This window comes from Drosophila tropicalis, unplaced genomic scaffold (genome assembly GCF_018151085.1).
Source record: "Drosophila tropicalis isolate 14030-0801.00 unplaced genomic scaffold, ASM1815108v1 contig_878, whole genome shotgun sequence".
Lineage (NCBI taxonomy): Eukaryota > Metazoa > Arthropoda > Insecta > Diptera > Drosophilidae > Drosophila > Drosophila tropicalis.
In genome coordinates, this window is record NW_027173374.1 from 9139607 (window position 1) to 9161285 (window position 21679).

The window sequence follows — 21679 nt, forward strand, 5'->3', positions numbered from 1 at the left end:
GACAAGGCGTTTGAATAATTTAATGCAATGAATTAGGATGAAACGTTTTTTTTTTTTTTTTTTTTTTTGACAATTTGATGAATATTTAGTAAAGATAGATAAAGATATTTGCTATATTCAAAATGAAAGTACAAAAAGAATCACGTTTGAAAGGATTAAAGCCGTGTGTGTGTTGGGGATCCAATGGACTAACCACGTTGTTTTCCACTACTGCTGCTGCTGCTGCTGCTGTTGCTGCTATGACTATCCTCTGAGGGGGGACGCACCCAACCGCCATAGCGTCGCTCCATTTCACGTGCCACCGCCAGACATAGATGATCCTGACCGGGATTGGCCACCACCTGAATGCCCATGGGTAAATTGCGACGATCCAGGCCTATCATGCAATTGGTAACGGGCAGGCCAAGTGTATTGAATATAGCCATGTACATGGGCTCCAGCAGCTTGTGATAGATCTGATAATGCTGATGCGCTGTATTGGGAAATGTGGGATAGAGGAAGACACCATCGTTGCCCAGCAGTTCCTTGAATTCAGTCTTGAGCGCCTCAATGATGCTGGCCAAGTGCTTGTGCCGCGAATTGGGGATTATTTTCATGAAATTCTGCAAATGGCCAAAAATCACCGAGGGTAGAATACTGTCAGAGCAGCCAAAGAAATATTTGACTGTCTCCTTGCACACCGTTTTGGGCTCCTCGCCCTCCTCGGTCTTGTGGTAAATGGTCTCGATATTCTTCATGGTCAGCATGGCCGATAGCGAAATGTCCAGTGACCATTTCATTTTGCGTATATTCACACGTTTGGCATTGAAGTCACTGGCCACTCGATTAATTGCCGTATGAAGATCACGGCTCAGAGGACGCATCATGCCCGAGGGTCCATCGTTGTCCATGAAAAAGAAACGTATGCCATGGACACTAATCTCTTTATCCAATGTCAACTTTGGTCCAGTCGGATCACTCATGCACTTTAGCAGTAGCGGCAAATCCTTGGCATAGCGTGTCATTGGAGCAATAGTGAAGAAATCACCCCAAGTCGGCTGATCCGAAGTGGGATGATGGCCACGAAACGAGACGGCATACGGTGTGGGCTTGTGACCCCAAATGCCACTGAACATGGCGGGCAAACGCGATGATCCGCCTATATCCGAGGTCAACCCCAGCAGGGAGGCTCCACTGGCCAGCAGTGCTGCTTCTCCACCCGAAGAGCCTCCGGGTGTTCGCTTCAGATCATAGGGATTCTTTGTCTGACCCGTCACATTGTTGTAAGTCTCCCAGAGCAAACACAGCTCTGGTGTGTTTGAGACCAGCAAAATGATGCCACCACAGCGTTTGATCTGCTCCACCACCGGGGCATCCGATTTGGCTATCTGTGGCGTCTTAAAGACACGACCCGCCTGATTGGTCAGACCCTTGACGGCAATACTCTCCTTCACCGTCACTGGGATGCCCAGAAGTGGAGTGTGTTCTTCCATCGATTCCACGCTGTTGATGCCCATGGCAATGACATTGTCAATTTCGCGTGCCTCCTCCAAGGCCTCCTCGAAACGATCCTGTACAATGGCATTGATCAGCGGATTAACCTGCCAATAGATAATGAAGATTCATAAGCAAACGTTAGGCATATTAAACGGAATAATCATCTATTCTTACCTGTCGACATCGTTCTATATAGGCCTCAACCACTTCTTCGCTTTTAATCTGCAATAACAAAGAGAAATACGCAAAAACTTTATTAAACAAATATATTTCCGCATCTTTGTAAACATTCCCACCAACATTCCTAAATCAATTGTTTGCTGACAATTAGAATCCCCTCAGACAGACAGACAAAAGAAATTTATGTATAAATTGAAATCAATAAATAAACCTAAACTCGCATTGCATTTCATGACGTTCACATTTCACATTAAGTGAGCGATCACGAGTGGAGGCCAAGCCAGACAATAAAACTATGTAACTACATATGTATATATAAACATATAGACATATATATTCATGAGTAATCTATCGAAGTCTGTAAAAGAAAGCATCGCCCTAAGTTCAAAGTTTGACCACCCCACAAATTGGGACAAGTTTATTGATATTGATTGGGGGGGGCGACAAAAAGTTTCAGAAAAAGAGACTTCAGATAAGATTCAAAAATATGTTCAAAATAATTGATAATCGATTGGAAATTGATCGGTTTCATGAATTTATAGTGATAGAAATGAATGACAGGGAAAATGTATAGGTTGTATAATGTATTCTTAAGATAAAACTGTCCTATTAAAGTTCCCTATTGTGACTTATTTATATGAAAGTATTTATTAATATATTCAATTCAACTCAATACTTCCTAATTCAAATCAAATCTAAAGCCTAAAAAAAATTAATATTAAACTTTACCTATCAATCATTTGAAATCAAACTTACCTTTGTTTTTTAGATCATTAAATTTTTGTTTATTGGACTCAGATTAAATAATAAAACTTTCTAAAACACTTTAATCAGTAACCTTGACTCTTATAATTGGTCTTTAATAGTTTAGAAACCGCTTTCGAACTAGAAATTGAACAAATGAATATGCTTGAAGGGATTAAGTTTTTAAAATAAATAAATATGTAATTTTATTATTGACAATGACACATGAAACTGATCCCAGTTTATGTGGTTAAAAATGTTTAGCCAATGAATTGCAATTAGAGTCAAGGATTTTATTCATAGTTTAGAATAAACTTGATCTGACTAAATAAAAGAATTTAATGTAAATAAGTCAAACAATTTACTTGAATCACTTCGAGGTCCATAAAGAAAACAAGAACTAGTTAAAGTTTAAATTATTGTCTTAGTTTTTATTTTGTTAATACTAAGTCTATTAAAGATATTGTCTGAAACTGGCCAACACGATCAATACTTGGCTAGACGTATTAGCTTTGAAATTGAATCAAAGGCCTTGTAGCTTGTACTCTTACTTGTTTGGGTCTACTTTTATTTATTAAGTTATAAATCAAATCATAAATATTGAAATTTAGAAACTAGTGTAAATTATTATTCAAAATATAACTACAAAGTAATATATGAAGAGGCTTAGACCTTTCAAATGAATGTATTTAGACCTAGACCTTAATAAAGGCCATAATAGGGAAAGTTTCAGCAAGACCCACAATTATAAAAGACAAATACAGAGAGAAAATCAAAAAACAAAATCTAATTTCAAGATCAAAAAGTTTTCAAGACTTAAAGTATCTCAGTCGACTCACTTTACAACTCGGTCCTGATAACTTATGTAAGATTTATTTTAAATTCCTCTGCAAACGGATCGATCTGTTAGCCAACCCTTTGTCCATTGATGAAATAAGGTCCTTTCCAGTCAAATTTAAAACCAAATCAAGCATTAGAAATGACCCAATTCTCCTCTCTTTAATTTAATCAGGTTTATTTGCAATTTTTTGTTAAATTAAGGCACTTTAAAGACCCCTGGCACCTAAAACTGCTGCATACTATATACATACATACATATATCATTAAAATTAAGGCTACCTGAACATTTCAATGACTTCCAGTGTAATAATAAATCAGAGGCACACACGCAAAAAAGTGTGATGCGATGGTTAACACATATGTACATACATACACACATACATAAGTAAAGACTGATAAAGCAACAGCAAAAAACAAAACCGAAACAAACCGAATAGGTACAACAGGTAAGTCTTTTGGCTTGCAACAGACTCGAAAACATAATTCACCGAAAGAAAAGATGGAAAAGATGTTGGGGGCAAAAGCAAAATAAAGAAGCCGCGCGACACACAGACACAGTTTTTTTTTCCGAAGTTAATGCAAAGAGAGTGGAGGGGCGGTCGGGGAGGGTCTTATACTAAGTACTTAGTGCATGACGAACGTGATATAAAAAATTAAATACAACGCAAAGACTAAAACTTCAAGCGATTCAAGTACGAATACGATTTCATGTACATGCATATGTATCCACATAAATTCGTGTGTATATACAAACATATGAGTAGGTACATACTCGTATCTTGTACTTGTTCATATTACCCCCCAGTGCCGGCTTATAAGGGGCTTCTCCACACACACACAAACACAAACACAGGGGCGTACTTGACAATTGTGGGGTTGATAAAGTGAGACTAGATTATTCAACTTCTCCACCTCTAATGAGTAATGTGGGCATAACTTAACTTCTCTTCCTTTTCTTATTATAAAGATCTATTAAGCTTCTTCTAAAGGAAGAAGATTCAAGATTTTTTAGATTTACTTATGATATATACATAGACGTTTTAGTTAATCATTTAAAATCACATTGGTTAAATTTTCTTTTGAAAACATTTCTATTTGTGGCCGAGGTGGCAGTTCTCTTGGATCTTTAAAAAACAAATCTGAAACTTCATTTTTCAATTATTGGATTGTTTCTTTAAATGTTAAATAATATAGTGGTCCTATCAAGTTTAATACGAGATACGGCTAAGAAAAGTTTGTTTTCTTAAGATATTCCTGTAATTAATCAGCGTATTTTCGTGTGATCATAATCTCATCTTACAATAGGCATAAAAATCAGTCACTTGGATTACTCTACCTGGTTTAGTTTTGCTTGGATTTACTTTAAATTTGTTTCACAATATTCTATAAATGTCTGCAGATTCAGGAAACTTTTGGAGCAACAAACAAATTTTTAAGATTTTCTTGCAAAATTGATTACAAAATTCACATATTTTCTATGCCCATTTGGCCCCTCTGACACTGTTCTGCCCCGGCACTTTGATAAAAGCAGACATGCATAAACATTTTATTGCCTTACTTAAAAATAAATCTTAATTTTACAAGACAATTAAGCAAAATTGTTCAGATGCAAAATTAAGCTTTCGTAGAGAACATGATAAATGTACATATACATATGTATGCATATGATTCTATATGGTCGTTAACATTTTAGCCAGCCCATTGACCAATTAAAACCTAATCAATCTCGAGTATACATATTTTGAATTACAAAATAATATTGTTGTTTATTTTGTTTTCCCCTCAACCGAGTGAGGTAATGCTCTCTTAACCTATGACAATGAAAACTGGCCAGCAATTAAAAGCAAATGAAAAAAGAAGAAACTCAGCAAAAATTCAAATTTTAATAATAATAATTTAACACACATCCACAAAATACTCGTACAGAGATGGCATTAAACAATAAACGTGCATTAAAAATATAAACAATACATGTGCATTATGTATAATGATAAAAAAATATAAAGATATATATACACGATAAGGTCTGCCAAGTAATGACCTCACACGATGTGGACCAATGAACGGCACAAATCTTGCCAAATGAGACCCAAAACTTTAGTGTAAAAGAAACTTGAAAGCCCAACTAACAATTGAGCTATGTATGTATGTATGTACATATGTATCTGATAGATACATTTAACATGCGTCATGCATTTGAAGGCACAAGCCAAAGCCAAAACCCAAAACCTAAACCCAAACCCAAACCAGACCACATCAGATCAGATGTTATTGATATGGCTCTATGAAACTCAGCCAGGCGGTCAGGTCTCTAGGTCGCAGCCTCTCTCTCTCTCTCTTTCTCTACCTATCTCTATCATAACAAAAAGCGTTTGTTAATACCTCCTAAATGACGATATGGCTACTAAACAAATATATATATGTACAAACACGCATAATTCATGATTTTCTGGTTTCTATATCTTAAGCAGCGGTCCAAAAGTGTCTCTAACAAGTGTCTGAGCTGCAGACGTAAACAAAACCAAAATGAAACAAAAGGGGAAAAAACCCAAATTGATTTCGCTTTCATCTAACTAAGCGAAAAACAGTTTAGATACTTTGGCATTCAATTGGATGATGCAAACTGAAGAGCAAAACTAGTAGACTTCTATGAGAAAGTGAAAAGGTTCTTTAGTTAGTCAATTAAAGAGATTATTGTTATTAAAAAGAACAAATTAAAACCATTACACATAAAGCTCAGTTGCCAGGGCCATCGGTTTGAAAGGTATAATTTGTGATTATTCAATAACTATTTTTTTTAATTAGAGCTCTAGAAAGTAATTAAGTATATACAGTTATTGAGACTTGTGTCATAAAGTGGGGGAAAAGGAAATAATTTTGACTTTTTCTTAATGGCAAATGATTCCAAGATCAAAAAATTGATGACGATCAACTCTTTTTATAAGAACTTAGAACTGAATCTCCTATTTTGTAGGAATCCTTTGTCTAGTTTTGATGGAATGTTACTTACCTACTTGTTTTAACAAGGACTAGGTATATTGTTGATGTTCTGTCTACAGAAGAGAACAAGTAAAGTACCTACTTATGTAGGTCAAAGACAAGCCAAGTTTAAGCTTCAATCGCAAATCTTAAAGTTTACATATGTTTGATTCACTTTTCTCGCTGATTTTGTTCTATTAATTTTTTAGTAATTTGTATTTGCAGGAACAACAAAGAAGTTCTCTAAGTGTTAAGTGACCTTAATAAAGATTAGATTGATAGATATTGTCAAGCGTCCAATAGTTCTTGCACCTTGCAGGAAGAAATGACCTCACATTTTCTTTTGAACTCCAAATTTCAGTCTATTAAATATAAATGCCAACTTTAAGTAACAAAATTTTTCACTTAAACATTCATAATTTCAATAAAAAAATTATATAGCTTATACTTGAACCGATCTAAATAATATGTATGTACTTTATTGGGAAGTCCAAGATGTTTCAACTTAATAAATTGAGTAATTTTAGCTCGGTCCATAAATTTGAAAACTGTTTATTACATCGTTTGAAATTATTTGAAAGTTTGGACCATCCAATGTGGCAATGTGTAGGGTATTTAAGAGTCATAAAATCCTATTGCAAATTTATATACATATATACATATGTAAGTAAGTATATAATATATCTCCTTTGTTATTACGCACACTTGCCTAATGTCTAATTGAAATGTTAGGGGCGAGTGGCTTGACTCGGATGAAACTGTTTAACTGCTCAATAAAAAATTAAAATTAAAAAGTTGAAAGAAAAAAAACAACAATTTCTTTGTTTTATAACAACAATTTTTTGTTTTTGGCTTGTTGCCTTCAACGTGTGTGTGAGTGTATGAGTAAGTGTGTGAGTGTGTGTGGCCAAAGGTTTCACACTTTTTTGGCATCAAGACTTGTGACCTGTATCAGTAGACGGGCATGGTCCAAACTGACAGTTTATTGCCCAAACTTTGCCACAAAGTATCTAATGGAATGAGGCAACTAAAATTTGCTGCCACTGGTGGTGCTGCTTCTGGTGGTGCTGCCTAGCAATTGATTTTGCAAGATTACACTTTGTCCATTTTCTTTTTCTTTTTTTGTTTTGCGCAAATTGGCCTAAATTGCTTTTTCGGATTTTCTGGCTCAGGATAGGCGGGATTGTGCCGAGAGTGGGGAGAGAGGGAAAAACTATAAAAGTAAGAGTTAACTCACCTTACGGTTGCGAATCAGTTTGGCCAAATCGACGGCTGGTATCTCCAACAGATGGCTGCGTATGGGCGGCAATTTGCGGCGAATCACCTTGATGTTATTGTAACGGCTAAAGGGGACTACGAACCAACTGAAGACAATCATGGCCGAACGCAAAAAGCGCCGCATGATATATCCCAGGATCCTGGAACAAAGTAGTACAGCAATTTTGACGGCTTTAACTTTAACACGTTAAGAAGAAAAAAATGGAAAGAAATGAAAAACTGGAGCGGTTTTTGCGACTGCGGTGGATCCCAGGGTTTGAGGGGGCCGAGGATCGCGTAGATATACACACACACACGAAAAAAAGCGAACGCAAAATGCAGCGCGAACAAGTTGGCAGGATTGTGCAATATTTTTTTCTCTCTCTCTTTTGCTGCAGCTGACTGCAATTGCCAAGCTCCAATGATGTTGTTGGTGTTGTTTCTTGCACAATTCACTTTGGTCTGGGGGGTAGGGGGGGGATCTTTCAGTGGGTATTGGTCAGTTGGCTAATAGTTGCGTTACTTTCTTGCATCGCGAAAAATAAAACTAGTTTTCCATTGTATCTTTGGTTATATTTAGTTGCACTAGTCGAGGAGGGCTTTGATTTTGGCGTTTAATACCACAACGCTGATAAAACATTTCCCTGGCTTTCATTTTTTTCTTTGTTGTTGTGTTTTGCTTCTGTTTTTTTTTTTTTGTTTGTTCGTTATTTCCAGTCTAACTAATTATATACATAGTTCCAGCATTTTATGCTGCTGCTGCTTCCGATAGACAAACGACACGATGACCCACCACCGGCGGGAACTATGAGATCTCCGATGCAATGCGATGCGAACCGAACGAGACGAAGCGAGGTGAACAAATAAACGCAAACAAGTCTCTGCAGCAAGACGTCATTTAAAGCCGCTCACGCACCCAGCTCGCAAGCTTACTCTCTGGCCACACAGAGTGAGAGTGTGATGGCGAGAGCGGCACTGTTTTTAGTTAAGCTTTTGCTCTCTTATAAGCTAAGCTAAGCTCAGACAAAGTTCGTTTGTAATTCCCATTTACAAGGAAATGGACCATATTCTTACTAATTATAACACTTGGATTAACTTTTTCGACCGACATTCCCTAATGGACTGTGTTTGTTTATTAACTTACGTACTTCCTTTCCTGCTCAAAAGCCAATTACAACAATGAACTTTTGAACCTTTGTTTTGTTTTTAAACAACTCTACGCTCTCTTATAGCATTAACAAGAAATCTGGGTATATCCATTGATGTCATATGTATGATCCTTAAGAATTCATTCTAGTTAAGCCAAGTTAATATGTTTAGCTCCTGCTTTTAGGACTTAGAATCCTTATCCTTTGAAACTTTTCTAACAATTTCTAAAATTTGAGAAATCCAGGTGACCAAACAAACCTTGTTCTACAAGAACTATGGTAGTATCTATATTAAAATGGTTAAAGTAATAACCTTTTAAATCTGTTATCATTTAGGAATAGTTCCCAAATGGGTTCAAATATCGAATCCTTTTTCTGACAACAAAAAAAAAGTATTAAAATGAAATTCGTGATGCGAAAACTAAGAAAAGTAGCAAGTTCATTAAAGATATGATAGCAAATTTGATGGTGTTCTTGTAAAGGGTATTTTAAGGACGGCGTCTTATATTTTAAAGCGTTCTGTTGGATCATAATACCAGGAACTCCCTTCAATTGTATTGTGTTTATAATCTCATTACAATCTCAATCGTAAAATTACAGATCCGGTTCGATTTGGGTCATGTCGATTCTTATATACACTTGATTTATGTGACTGTTTCAGTCGATTTGCAATATTAAATAAACCATAAATTACCCACATCTTCCCTGGATGATAAAAAGGACAGTTGTTCCTTCTAATCTCGAGCATAAATCTGATCAGAAATTTTAGTACAAATGTAGATGCCTGCTTCCTTGAAAAGTTCTATCTCAAAAAGATGGGGATCCCTTTTTGGTTAGGGTATCATAAGAGGAGGATTCATCTCATTGGTAATTACACGAATAACACTTAACCATGACATAAACCATGATTTTGGCATTGTTATTACGCAACACTTGCAATTAGAGATAAAAATATATCATTGCTGACCCAACACCATTACAAAGTGCAATGACGTCGAGCTGTGGAAACGTCAGAATTTTATATAAACCAAATATTGACCACAATGACTTGCGAAAAAATAGCCTCCCGACTCGCACCATTTGTTGATTATTATTCAATGCTGCACACAAGCAAATGCATTCGGAAATACTTAAATATGTATGAGTACGAGTACTGCAAATATTTAACTTTTAGGTGAAATTTCTCATGAAGAATGCAAACACAACGTTAAAGAAATGGAGATTCAATATTTGTGCAATGAATAAGTGAGTGGGAACGAGGCTTTAAAAACAAAAGCTTGGAAACTCACACATCTATAAATAATTTCATTACTCAGTACAATATTGAAATACATTTTAGATGAATAAAGTTTCTAATTGTTTATATTCCTAATCCTTATTATTCTTTGAAACTCATAACCTTGGTCTTTTATTTAGAAATTAAAGAAAGAAAGGATTAAAATAGGATATAGGAATAAAATGATCGTCTTTATAAGGCTTTATATATATTTTCTGCATCAATTCTTTTTCCTTCTCTTAATTTAAGTCTAGAAATCTTTCAAAAAATAATCTTAAACTCGATTTTTTTAAAAAATTACACCAAAAATTTAAAAAAATTCGATTTCCAGTTTTTAATGCGAATTAAAAGAAGATTTTTCAACAAGAAAATTAAGACAAGAATTTTAAAAATCGACTGAAAATTGAGATCGTTAGAGATTTGCAAAGTTGAGAGTTTTTACAAATTTAAAAATTATAAATTAATTATTATAAACTATATATAAAACTCTGTCTAAAGCCTAAAGAAATTGACATTTATTAATAATTAACACTTGTTAACAATTATAAATGAAAATATCAATTCAGTTACAATGTTGTTGTTAAGAATTTTCATATTTTTGATCTTAAACTGCTCAATCAGTCGGACATTTATGGTAAGCATTCAGGTATATGTAACTTATCTATGACAATAAAATTGTTTTTTAATTGCCCCTTCATTAGGCAATAATTACGTAATAAAAACAAAAAGTGCTAGGCACTAGGATGGGAGGGGGAAGAGATGGTGGGGATACGTTAATTTAGACAAATCTATGGAGAACTTTAAATTGCTCACTTAGTATAAGTCTCAAGATAGATTGTGATGGATTTGGAGTTCTCAGATGCTAAGTGATATAAATATAGTAAGCACACACATATGAATATATATACATATGTGTGTGTGTGTTAGCCATGTATGGAAGTTATAAGTATAGAGCAGCATAAGGCATGAAGATGGCAATAAAAGATAATATATTTAATGGCATAGAATTTATGGTTTGTTTTTTTTTTCTTTTGTGGGGGAAAAACACAAAAATTGTAGGGATTGTTTTTATGGGTAATTCTTCAAGGTGAAGAAGAGTTGACTGTGATCGAGTTTAGGTCTTAAGCTCTCTCTCTCTCTTTCTCTGTCTCTGAGACTATTTCTCTTAAGGTGACAACGACTTTGAGAGGCAGTTAAGAGAGCAGTTGGCCAGATAACATTATCTGTTAACTTTAAGCATGGAGAAGAAGCTCTTGAGGGTCTCCCCCACTACTCAGTACCGATAAAGCTCTCCGTTGATTAAGTTGTTCTGCAGAAAAGACAAAAAAACGATACGAAAACAAAACAAAAACTTTCCATAACCCATATTTAATGCAAAATAGATAGCACACTAGATAATAGTACAGCGACTAACTAGTACCCCCCACTAACCACCCGGCCATGTTGACGCAACGACTATATAGTCGAGGTCTGGCTAATTACAGAGCTTGGCAGAGCTTGAGAAAATTTGCAGCCAGTGCGAACAATGCGAACGATAATGATGTGGATGAACGTCATCCCCTCAAGGGTATACGAATTTTGGACTTGACGCGCATTATAGCTGGACCCTATTGTACCATGGTCTTGGGCGATCTGGGTGCGGAGGTGATTAAGGTGGAGCGTCCTCATTTCGGTGACGAGTCACGCAAATGGGGACCACCATTTCTGGAGCAGAGCAAGGATTCCACATATTACTTGGCCTCGAATCGTAATAAACAAAGTGTTTGCATTGATTTAAAGCGTGGCACGGATATGCTACACGATCTAGCCAGGATTAGTGATGTTTTTGTGGAGAATTATGTGCCGGGCACTCTGGACCGTTATGGCTTGGGCTATGAGCAGTTGAAGGAAATCAATCCCAAACTTGTGTATTGTACTCTTAGTGGTTACGGCTCAACGGGGCCATATGCTAAACGTCCTGGTTATGATGTGATAGCATCCTCGATGGGTGGACTATTGCACATTACTGGCCAGCCAGATGGACCACCCAGCAAAGTGGGTGTGGCTGTTACAGATATAGCCACAGGTCTGTATGCCCATGGAGCCATATTGGCTGCCCTCTATCAGAGGGAGAGAACCCAGCGGGGTCAGAAAATCGATGTAGATCTACTCTCCACGTGTTGTTCATTGCTCATCAATGTGGGCAGTAATTATCTAAATGCCGGCACGGAGGCTAAACGTTGGGGTACGCAGCATTCCAGCATTGTTCCCTATCAGAGTTTCAAGACTCGGGATGGTTATCTTACACTTGGCGCTGGCAGCGATGCTCAATTTGTGGAATTATGTCGTCGCCTTGGTATTGAGCAAGTGTCATCAGATCCGAAGTTTCGAACAAATCGGGATCGTGTAACGAATCGCAAGGAGTTAGTCAAGCTATTGGAGGATATTCTTAGCGGTGATACATCCAAGAATTGGATGAATCAATTCGAGGGTGCTTCCTTCCCAGTGGGACCTGTCAACAATATACGAGAGGTATTTGAGGATGAGCATATACAGGCCATAAATCTAGTCAAGAGCCTACGACATGATCAAGATGGAGCTGTCAAGGTTGTCGGTCCACCTGTGGTCTATAGTGAGGCCAGAAATGATGCCAGAACAGCACCACCCACATTGGGTGAGCATACGGATAAGGTGCTAAGTCAACTTCTAGGCTATGATCCTCAAAAGATACAGCACTTACGTGATCAAGGCATTATTCAGTAATCTATGACTTGTGAATCATAAGAAATAATCTAGAAAAATAAAAGCCAGTTTAAAAATCTCCAGTGCTGGAAATTTGAAACTTTCTCAATTTGTTTCAACCGCAGACGATATGCCGGTGGTAGGTTTTGAAATTCAAACCACATTCTCTCAATTTTCAAAATCGATCTCTCCCTCCCGGTTAGCTGCCATCCGTGCCATGGCATAAACGCTCACGTCGGGAACAGACCATTCTTGTGGCATTCTTTACATTTGCTTTTATCCTGCTTGTATCTATCACCGCTGGCGTTGTCTTTTGTGTTTATTCACTAAATAATAAATATTTAGCACAAAAGGATCTCAAAACCCTTAAGATGGATACTAAGCAAGGCCAGACTTCAACAATGTCCACAATCAATCCTCGATGACCGCAATCCTTACCTGAAACTGAGCTCGTCCAATTGCAGCCACAATAAGCCGATTATCGATTTTACCAAACCCATCATTTCCAAACGAAAAAGAGGAAACTAATAACAAAAAAAACAGAAAAACTAAAGTGAACTAAACTTAAATGAAAATTGCTTTATTGTAACTCACTTTGACGGAATACTAATGAGACTTTTTCTTTCAATTCACGTCCGTCTCTGTTCGGCGAGAACCTGAGACTGAACTGTTGTTTGATTTTGTTTGTTTCTGTACTACTGCAAAAGACGACAGAAAAAACTATCAACAGGCGGCCGGTACAGTGGGACAAAATTTGCATAAATTTTTACATTAGGAAAAAGGGCAGCACTTTTAATAAGTTTGACCCTATCAAGAAAGTCTTGCCCACAAACTATCTGTGAAAGTTTTCACTTTACTTTTAAATATTAAGTACATTTAGTTTTCGATTTAGAGCTCTGATTCCGCGTTCGTTTTGTTTGTTTAATGGATTTCCTCATGTTTATTTACTATTATTCATATAAACAGTCCATTTTTGAAACTGGACCACTGTGCACAATGACACTGCCGGCGTAGGCGTTAGTTTCAATAGCATTTTGTGGCTTGTGTATTTACATATGTACGTGTGCATGTTTATATAAATGTACATATGTATATGATACACAAACATACATACATATATACAATGGGCAAAGTGCATAGAACCGCATCTGAATATGTGACTCGCTAATTTCCCCCTTTGCTACTTCACCTGCTACTTTAAATCGAAGGTGAAGAAGATTTCACACCTATTTTAAAGTTAAATAATTATAATTTAATTAAAAGCCAATTAACAGAAAACAAAATATGTATATAAACGAAGAGATAGCTAAACGCCTAACGAAATCCAAGGTTAAAAAGCCATGGATATAATTCCATGGCAATTATTTCTTAAGACCTTCGTTTTCTGCAGATTTATACATTAAAAACTAATTTTTTATGTAAAAATTTAATACAGATTTGTGATTCTGAATTCGTATACCAAGAAAGTTTTAAGGGTTAATTTAGACTACTTATTTTAATTTGTTAAAGTCTACACAATTTGAATCCAGGCGGCAAACGTTGAGAGCTACCAACTTATTTAAGAATCCACATGGTATAATTTTTTTATGATCTGGTCTCATTTTTAAATCACCTAGTACCGTAAACGGATCTAGTTCCGGTGTCAGAAGTAAATACTTGTTATTCAATCGTCAAACCCTGGTCACACATGTCTTTTGATGTTATAATTTTGAGTGTGATTTGAAATTAAAAACTGAGGGAAAATATGGTGCAAAAGTCGTCGTCATTCATATCCCGCAACCTAGTCGCCATTGTGATGATACCCAGCTTAATTGGTATACATCTGGGATGGAGTTACATGCAGGACAACCGCAAATTGGTGACAAAGGAAGAACAAATTGACTTGCCACCGGTCACCGTAAGTTATTCCTTCACGATACTTGCAAAAAAAGATCACTAATAGTTTTTAAACTAATTACAGTTTGCCAAATTCGTGTACAATAAGTTGACAGGAACGCAAGAGGCATCTGCAGATGGAGATGTTGGCGCGGCGAAATAACCTAATCAAAGGGTCTTAAATAAATTTACAAGCCTACGGTATCGGATCTTAAAACATACAATCCATTTATTGTATAATTATAAACTAAATACAGAAAGAATGTTTATGATACATGAAAAACGTAGAAAGAGATGAGAAAACGACACATTAAAACATTCAAATTTCTATTAGGATTTACAAATCAGATGTGAAAGTGAGATTTAAATGAAAAGGCAATAGCATACTTTCGACTACTACTGGGTGAGCGACGAGTTTACACTAAGGTTGTCCAGCTGGGCATTGAAAAGAACATCACTGATGAGTTTCTCAGCAATAATACGCTGCGTGGGATTAATAGACCGCAGCTTGCTGGCCACATTGACCCCAATGGCATCATATTCGTCTTCTTGCCGTTGTGGATATGCAGTTGCTCCTGCATTAAAAATTGGCTGATAATGCTCCCTTGCTATTTGAATGGTGGGGACTGACTGTGCATGATGGCCGTTTGCGTGTTGAAGTTGCAATTGCTGCTGATGCTGTTCCAAAGAATTGACGGCCTTTGGGAAAGCAACATAAAAATGGGTTTATTTGAAAGCAATTAAAAAGAATTATAATGAAACTTACCTGTTGTATTTCACGTTGCGAATTTGAATCTAAGGAAGTTATCTCCAACACTTTTACTGCATGTGCCTGGGAAGTCGTTGCAATGGTTGTCTGACCTGCTGCTTGGGCAACCAATTGCTGATGTGCAGCCTCATGAGCCGCATGCTCTTCGTTTTTAACCGAATGCATAGTGACACACTCTGCGGCACTCACTGATATCGTACTAATCGTAGCTCCTTGACTGCTAACTACAACACTTGTACTCTCACCCGCTTCCTCCACTTCATCTGAAGAGGTTGGCGCTATGCTTTCTAAGTGATGTGTCGTATGATGGGATTCTTCTTCGAATTCCATCGAGTCGTCGTCATCAAAACTGATTTGTAATTCCCTTTTAGGCTTAGAGCCTTCGTTACCATGTCGCTTGGGTTTGTGATCCGCTATGAAAAGTAGTTTATCATAGTACCACAAACGTGTCTCGTAATCATTTTTGCTGTTCAATTTACGGAACTCCCGCCTAAATGCCGAGCGCAGAGAGTTTATTTTCCTAGAGAAACAAACAAATATAGGCAAAGGTAAGATCAGCTTAAAATATATATGTACATGTTTACAACTACTTACCTTACAACCATGGCCCGATCGGGAAAGGGCTCCACTTCCTTCAGCTTCTCCACTAGCCTGTCGTAGGATTTGTTTCTAGCCGCGTGATTGCTGTAATCATTATGCTTTGGCTGCCACAAACACTCTTCCTCTTTATATTGCTCTATAAATTCGGTTAGCCAGTGACGCGAATAAGATCGCAAGTCTACATTCATCATGGTATTTAAAAGAATTTTGCCTTTTTTTATAAACACTTTGAGCGTAAAATTTTTACTTCTGTTTTGTTTTCAGTTTCTTCTTGCTTTTTTCATTGACGCCATTTGCGAGTAAAGTTATCGGCGTTATCGGAGCAAACCTATCGCAATCGGCTTTATCGGAGCAAAGTTATCGTAATCGACATTATCGGAGCAAGGTTATCGTAATCGCTCTTGTCGGTGCAAAGCTATCGTAATCGCTCTTATCGGTGCAAAGTTATCGTAATCGACCTCATCGGTGCAAAGTTATCGCAATCGACTTTATGGGAAATGTAAATGTTTATAGAAGATCTCGCGGAAAATGTGTACTAATACTTTAGCAATAAAGTTGTGAAATAAACAATCATAATAAATAAATTGCAGCACGAACTCCCTACAATTGTCACTATCGCGTAGAACGTGACATTTGCATTGTAAATAAAGAATAAGGGTGGAATGCGATAAGCAAACGAAAATCTGTGTTAACAAAAACAAAAGGTGCGTGTCCAACAAAAATTTTAGTGTTGTTATTTTAGTTTTAGTGTTCTAATTATATAATTACCTATGTGTGAGTGTATGTGTGTGTATGTTGGAAGAAACAAATTGAACAAAAGTTTTACTAATAAGTTAGACAACAAAGAGTGCCTCAGCACCTGTCAAAAGTATAAAGAGTGGGTGGTAAGACAAGTTTGAAAGGAGGGAGGGGCAGAGGAAGTTTAGCAACAGCTGTAGTAGAAGCTTCTCCAATCAGAATTAAATTCATGTCACGTAGCTCTTGTTGTCTTTAAACAGTCTGAAAAGGCGCAATTTGTTTATAAAGAAACAAGAGAAAAAAAAAAAAACAAAGCGGCTGTATATATGAAGTACATAAAGATGTATGTATGTATAATTAATTTATATAATGAATTTCAATTTTATTTCAATTCTGATTTGCATAACGTAAGAGACATAAATCGAATAGTTTTTATATAAAGTCCAAAGTCCATTAGCTTATCATTTCCTCGTGTTTTCCTCTCTCTTTCTCTCACTGCCTTTCTCCATCTTACTCTCCTCCCCCACAAGACCATCTATTCCAGTATATTCTATTTTTAGAAAAACTCAAATCGTTAAATTAATAAAAGAAATAAATATATGGAATATACTGGATCCAACGACAATAATAACAATAACAATAACCTTGACTAAGTGCAAAATAACAAACAAATTGATATTTACATATGCAAATGTATTTTCACACACACACACACACACACACACACTTCATGTGTGTTTGCGGTGTATGTGTATGTATTTACGCAAAGCTTAACGAACTTGTTTACGTTTTATTTTGCCGGCCTGCAATTGGGCTGAGCACCCTTCCCCTCCAGCCATCCACCTGACCATCCAGCAGCATCAACTGCACTGTGGGCCAATAATAAAGGAAAATATAATTTTGAACCGTTGAAGATCTAGTTATTATAAATTGTAAACTTTGTTTATTGTTTCCCCTAAAAGACTTCTCTTTATATCTATGGCACGATCTATTCACAATTTTCATCTATTTACTTAGGATAATCAATAGAGGATCCTCAAGAAAAGGAATTTCTTTCTCCATAATAGTTTACCTCTTAAATTGCTAAAATTACGATATCCAAGATAGATATTTTCCTTCCTGCTTCAACACTAGATTAGAACGCCTTAAGCCTCAAAACATAAATCTTTTCAAGTGTTTCCACTCGTTGATATGCATACTAATTAGCGCTACTTGTTTACCACCACTGGGAGACTGTAACTAGAAGCTTGCCCACCACAAAGATATCTTATCAGGGGATACATTTGGGTAAGATAGGTGTAGTTTTATTCATAAAATATATGAATATAAGCATGAAGCTAAATCATGTTCAAGGTTAAGAAATGCGAATAAAAGCAAAATTTTGTATATATAGATACTTAGTTCTAGTTCTATTTAGCTCACAGATGCTGTCTGCTTTAAGTTGTCAATGAAATGGATTTAATTTTAGCTGCAATCAGCTGTCTTTCTTAGTTGGAATAGTGCCCATTACGATTTGCCAGTCTAGATTGGCAAATGAATTTGGTGTTTTTGTTTTTGGAGGTGTGTTTTCTGCCTCAAAAAAAAAAAAAAAAAACTTCTCTTTCTAAATACAGAAACCTGTTGATAATTTGTTTGTTATTGAGTTAGAGCCACTCAAACTGGTTTGCCCATTTTGTAATTTTTTTTCTCTAGAATTTTTACCATATTTAGCTATATATTGTTTATCTATGTAGTTCATGCGGATTTCACTTTTGCTTCTTGGGGTTCCAATCTATAATAGAAACGCAATAGCCACAAAAATCAGGAAATCTTATCAACAGTTCTTTGTTTTTCTTTCTATTTATAAACTCAATTGAATAAATGAAAAGTTGAATAATTTTCAGCTAAAGTTTGAAACACATAGAAGGCCTTACATTTGTAGAATTTGTTGAAAATAATATTTTATCATTATGCTAAAGTCTTAAGCAGAGTTCACACAATTCACACACTTCAAATAAATCGAATTTTAAATTTCATAAGTAACAGAAATTTTTGTTTATTTTTAAATAGAATTTTGGCATAGAAATTTACGAAAATTTATAAAAATGAATTTTAAGTATTTTCTGCTGTTGGTCAAAAGTAAGCTTTTTATTTTATATGTATGTATGTACTTATCTTTATATTTTACAATAAAATGTTGAAGTCTTGATAAAGTTCTCGGTTTCCGAATTCGAACTTCCTATGATTTTTAAACATTTTTTTCCGAAGTAACTATTACAATCAATTAAATACTTAGTACGATTGTGATATAGAAAGTGTTCTCTGTTAGTTTCTAGTCTTAATTTGTTGTGGTTACAAAAGTTTTAATGATTTTTTGACATAAATGGCATAAAATATTCGTTAAAAATAGTTTCTAATTCATATTTGTTAAAGTAGACACAGTTTTTCCTTCCTTTCCTTCTCTTTTAAGTCGGTAAAGTGTATACAGAAATTTAAATTCCACAAGTTGGTACCAACTCTATGTACATACAATTGTTTAATCAATGAAATTTTAATCTTAATAAGCAAATAGTTGGGTGAACTTTAAAACAATGCAAAGTACAAAAAATAGATAACAATTCTATGACTTGACATTAAACATCTGGTGCCTTAAGCACCTACCTGGACCTCCAACAAACCAAAAGTAATTTGAATAGGTGCCAAATATGTTTAATATTTTAGTATCCATGTGTGAGGTTTTCCGCATTTGTTTTTGTTTTCAATTACGAAACAATTGCTAAAATATTCTTAAATTTGAGCTAGAAAAGAATTGCTGATGCCAATATTGAAAAGTTTCTAAACTCTTAAGTTCGATTGGTAACCCCCGCCTTATCAGAGAAATAAATAGACATAAAAAGTATATATATGTATGTATATATATATATAGATGTTTGTATAAATATTGCTATATAAATTAATTTCTATCTGTGGTTTTATATGACACGCCTTGTTTTGATTAGGAAGCCTTTCAAAGGCCGGCACACCAGAAGCAATTTGAACATTAGACGCTTTGATTAGTTAGTTATACCCTTTAAAGATTCTAGAAAATGGCATATTAGGCAAGAGAAAGTAGAAAAGTTATTCAAATTAAGTAGTTAGGGAAAATTGATTTGAAATCTTCACTACAGGGTCTCTACATGGTAGACTTCCCACAGATCATTATTTTGTTTTATTTGCCTTTGTGATCGAATCATTATCAGGTTTTGATAATAAGCCCGCAATAAGCATATACATATGTATATTGAGTGTATATACATATACACACAAATAAACATGTGTAGTACTTAGGGAGACTTAAATTGAAATGCAAATTGACTGATGGCCCTCTCTTTTATTCTATCTCACAACATATAGAGTCTGCCATGAGCCGTCTTCTGGAAAAGCCGAACATTGCCATGTCTATTACAGCAACGGGTAGTCAATTATCAAGCACTGTCGCATCCGCATCAACGGGGAACAAAGGCACAGAGGATGTCGAGGATGAGGATGGCACAAGTATGGCATCATTATCATTAACGACAACCACTATTCCCGCCAAAGTCAATCAGCATTCAAGCAGCATTAAGACTACAGAGAGTAAGTATCTCGAGAGGATATATTTGTTTCCATTATTAATATCATTTTTATCTTTTTCGCAGTGCGAAAACAAATCGATGAGGTGCTTATAAGTCTGATAGCTGGAGCAGCAGCGGGTGCTCTGGCCAAGACCACAATTGCCCCGCTGGATCGCACAAAGATCAATTTTCAGATACGTAAAGATGTCCCCTTCTCATTTCGCGCCTCACTGCAATACCTGGAACAGACCTATACCAAGGAGGGTGTCCTTGCTCTGTGGCGTGGCAATTCCGCAACAATGGCGAGAATTGTACCCTATGCGGCCATACAGTTCACTGCCCACGAACAATGGCGTCGTATACTTCAGGTGGATTCAAATGGCACAGAGTGAGTAGACTGAATCATAAATTATCTATACATATCCGTATATGTCTAAATGACTCGAATTCCTTTGCTTTATAGCACGAAAGTTCGGCGATTTGTGGCTGGTTCACTGGCTGGCATTACCTCACAGTCATTGACGTATCCTTTGGATTTGGCGCGAGCTCGCATGGCTGTCACGGATCGATATACTGGCTACCGCACATTACGTCAGGTTTTCGCCAAAATCTGGGTGGAGGAGGGACCACGGACACTGTATCGTGGTTATTGGGCAACGGTATTGGGTGTCATACCCTATGCGGGCACCTCTTTCTTTACATATGAAACACTCAAAAGGGAATACCATGGTAAGAATACGCTTTGCCCATTAAGTAAATAGGAAAATGGAAAGAGAAGATAACTAATTATGATACGTTTTTCCCTATACAGAAATGGTTGGCAATAATAAACCAAATACTCTAGTCTCGTTGGCATTTGGTGCTGCAGCTGGGGCAGCCGGACAGACGGCCAGCTATCCGTTGGACATTGTGCGTCGACGCATGCAAACGATGCGGGTGAATACGGCAGCAAATGAGCGTTGTCCCACCATTCTTGAAACGCTCACCAAGATCTATCGGTAAGAGTAGCATTTGCATCAGAAAAATACGTATTTATTATGGATAATTTATTATTATTTTAGCGAGGAGGGCATCAAGAATGGCTTCTATAAGGGCTTGAGTATGAATTGGATCAAAGGTCCCATTGCTGTGGGAATTAGTTTCTCGGCATATGATCTGATCAAGGCTTGGCTTAGGGAACTATCTCATTTGAAACGCGGACGGGTTCAGGAATAGCATTTTACTATTAAGATTTGCCAACACAAAACACCAAAAGAAAACGCAGCATCAACCATCATGCTATATAATTGTTAGAAATTTTTTAGTTGTTAATTGTTAAGTGATTTGGAGGAGTTGAAATTAGACATAAACGCTTAACTTTGTTATTACATTATCTGCTTTAAGCTGAAAGTATACACAGAGCAAACAAAAATAATAAAACAATCAAATTAATGAAATCTTTCCCTATGTATAAACAAAGACTCATCATAACACACGCATGGAAAACTTCCTATTCTTTAGGTGT

The 21679-nt window shown here is 36.2% G+C and overlaps 5 protein-coding genes across 7 annotated transcripts; 3 read left to right on the forward strand and 2 right to left on the reverse strand.

Annotated features, from left to right (window-relative positions):
* Window positions 1-37: 37 nt before the first annotated feature.
* On the reverse strand, window positions 38-13289 carry LOC137584518 (fatty-acid amide hydrolase 2). 2 transcript variants are annotated; one of them, XM_068299939.1, is made up of 5 exons: window positions 13216-13289; window positions 13060-13145; window positions 7457-7637; window positions 1651-1698; window positions 38-1580 (listed from the first exon to the last, which is right to left on the reverse strand). In XM_068299939.1, the coding sequence occupies exons 2-5, from the start codon at window positions 13122-13124 to the stop codon at window positions 189-191; spliced, it is 1686 nt and encodes a 561-aa protein (XP_068156040.1). In that variant the 5' UTR covers window positions 13125-13145; window positions 13216-13289; the 3' UTR covers window positions 38-188. The 2 variants fall into 2 exon arrangements, with proteins under 2 accessions (XP_068156040.1, XP_068156042.1); XM_068299941.1 differs by lacking the exons at window positions 7457-7637; window positions 13216-13289 and having other exon boundaries at window positions 13060-13078.
* Window positions 11088-12704, forward strand: LOC137584519 (succinate--hydroxymethylglutarate CoA-transferase). The gene has a single exon (XM_068299942.1). It carries the CDS (start codon window positions 11341-11343, stop codon window positions 12640-12642), a length of 1302 nt encoding a protein of 433 aa, XP_068156043.1. The 5' UTR covers window positions 11088-11340; the 3' UTR covers window positions 12643-12704.
* Window positions 13290-14279: 990 nt separating the features above from the next.
* LOC137584954 (uncharacterized) lies at window positions 14280-15257 on the forward strand. Its single transcript, XM_068300564.1, has 2 exons — window positions 14280-14518; window positions 14582-15257. Exons 1-2 carry the CDS (start codon window positions 14366-14368, stop codon window positions 14657-14659), a joined length of 231 nt encoding a protein of 76 aa, XP_068156665.1. The 5' UTR covers window positions 14280-14365; the 3' UTR covers window positions 14660-15257.
* LOC137584952 (uncharacterized) lies at window positions 14701-16160 on the reverse strand. The gene is made up of 3 exons (XM_068300561.1): window positions 15860-16160; window positions 15263-15785; window positions 14701-15195 (listed from the first exon to the last, which is right to left on the reverse strand). Exons 1-3 carry the CDS (start codon window positions 16054-16056, stop codon window positions 14893-14895), a joined length of 1023 nt encoding a protein of 340 aa, XP_068156662.1. The 5' UTR covers window positions 16057-16160; the 3' UTR covers window positions 14701-14892.
* Window positions 16161-16340: 180 nt separating this feature from the next.
* On the forward strand, window positions 16341-21611 carry DPCoAC (dephosphocoenzyme A carrier). 2 transcript variants are annotated; one of them, XM_068299909.1, is made up of 6 exons: window positions 16341-16569; window positions 19976-20197; window positions 20260-20563; window positions 20639-20904; window positions 20987-21173; window positions 21237-21611. In XM_068299909.1, the coding sequence occupies exons 2-6, from the start codon at window positions 19984-19986 to the stop codon at window positions 21388-21390; spliced, it is 1125 nt and encodes a 374-aa protein (XP_068156010.1). In that variant the 5' UTR covers window positions 16341-16569; window positions 19976-19983; the 3' UTR covers window positions 21391-21611. The 2 variants fall into 2 exon arrangements, with proteins under 2 accessions (XP_068156010.1, XP_068156009.1); XM_068299908.1 differs by lacking the exon at window positions 16341-16569 and adding an exon at window positions 18703-18721.
* Window positions 21612-21679: the final 68 nt, after the last annotated feature.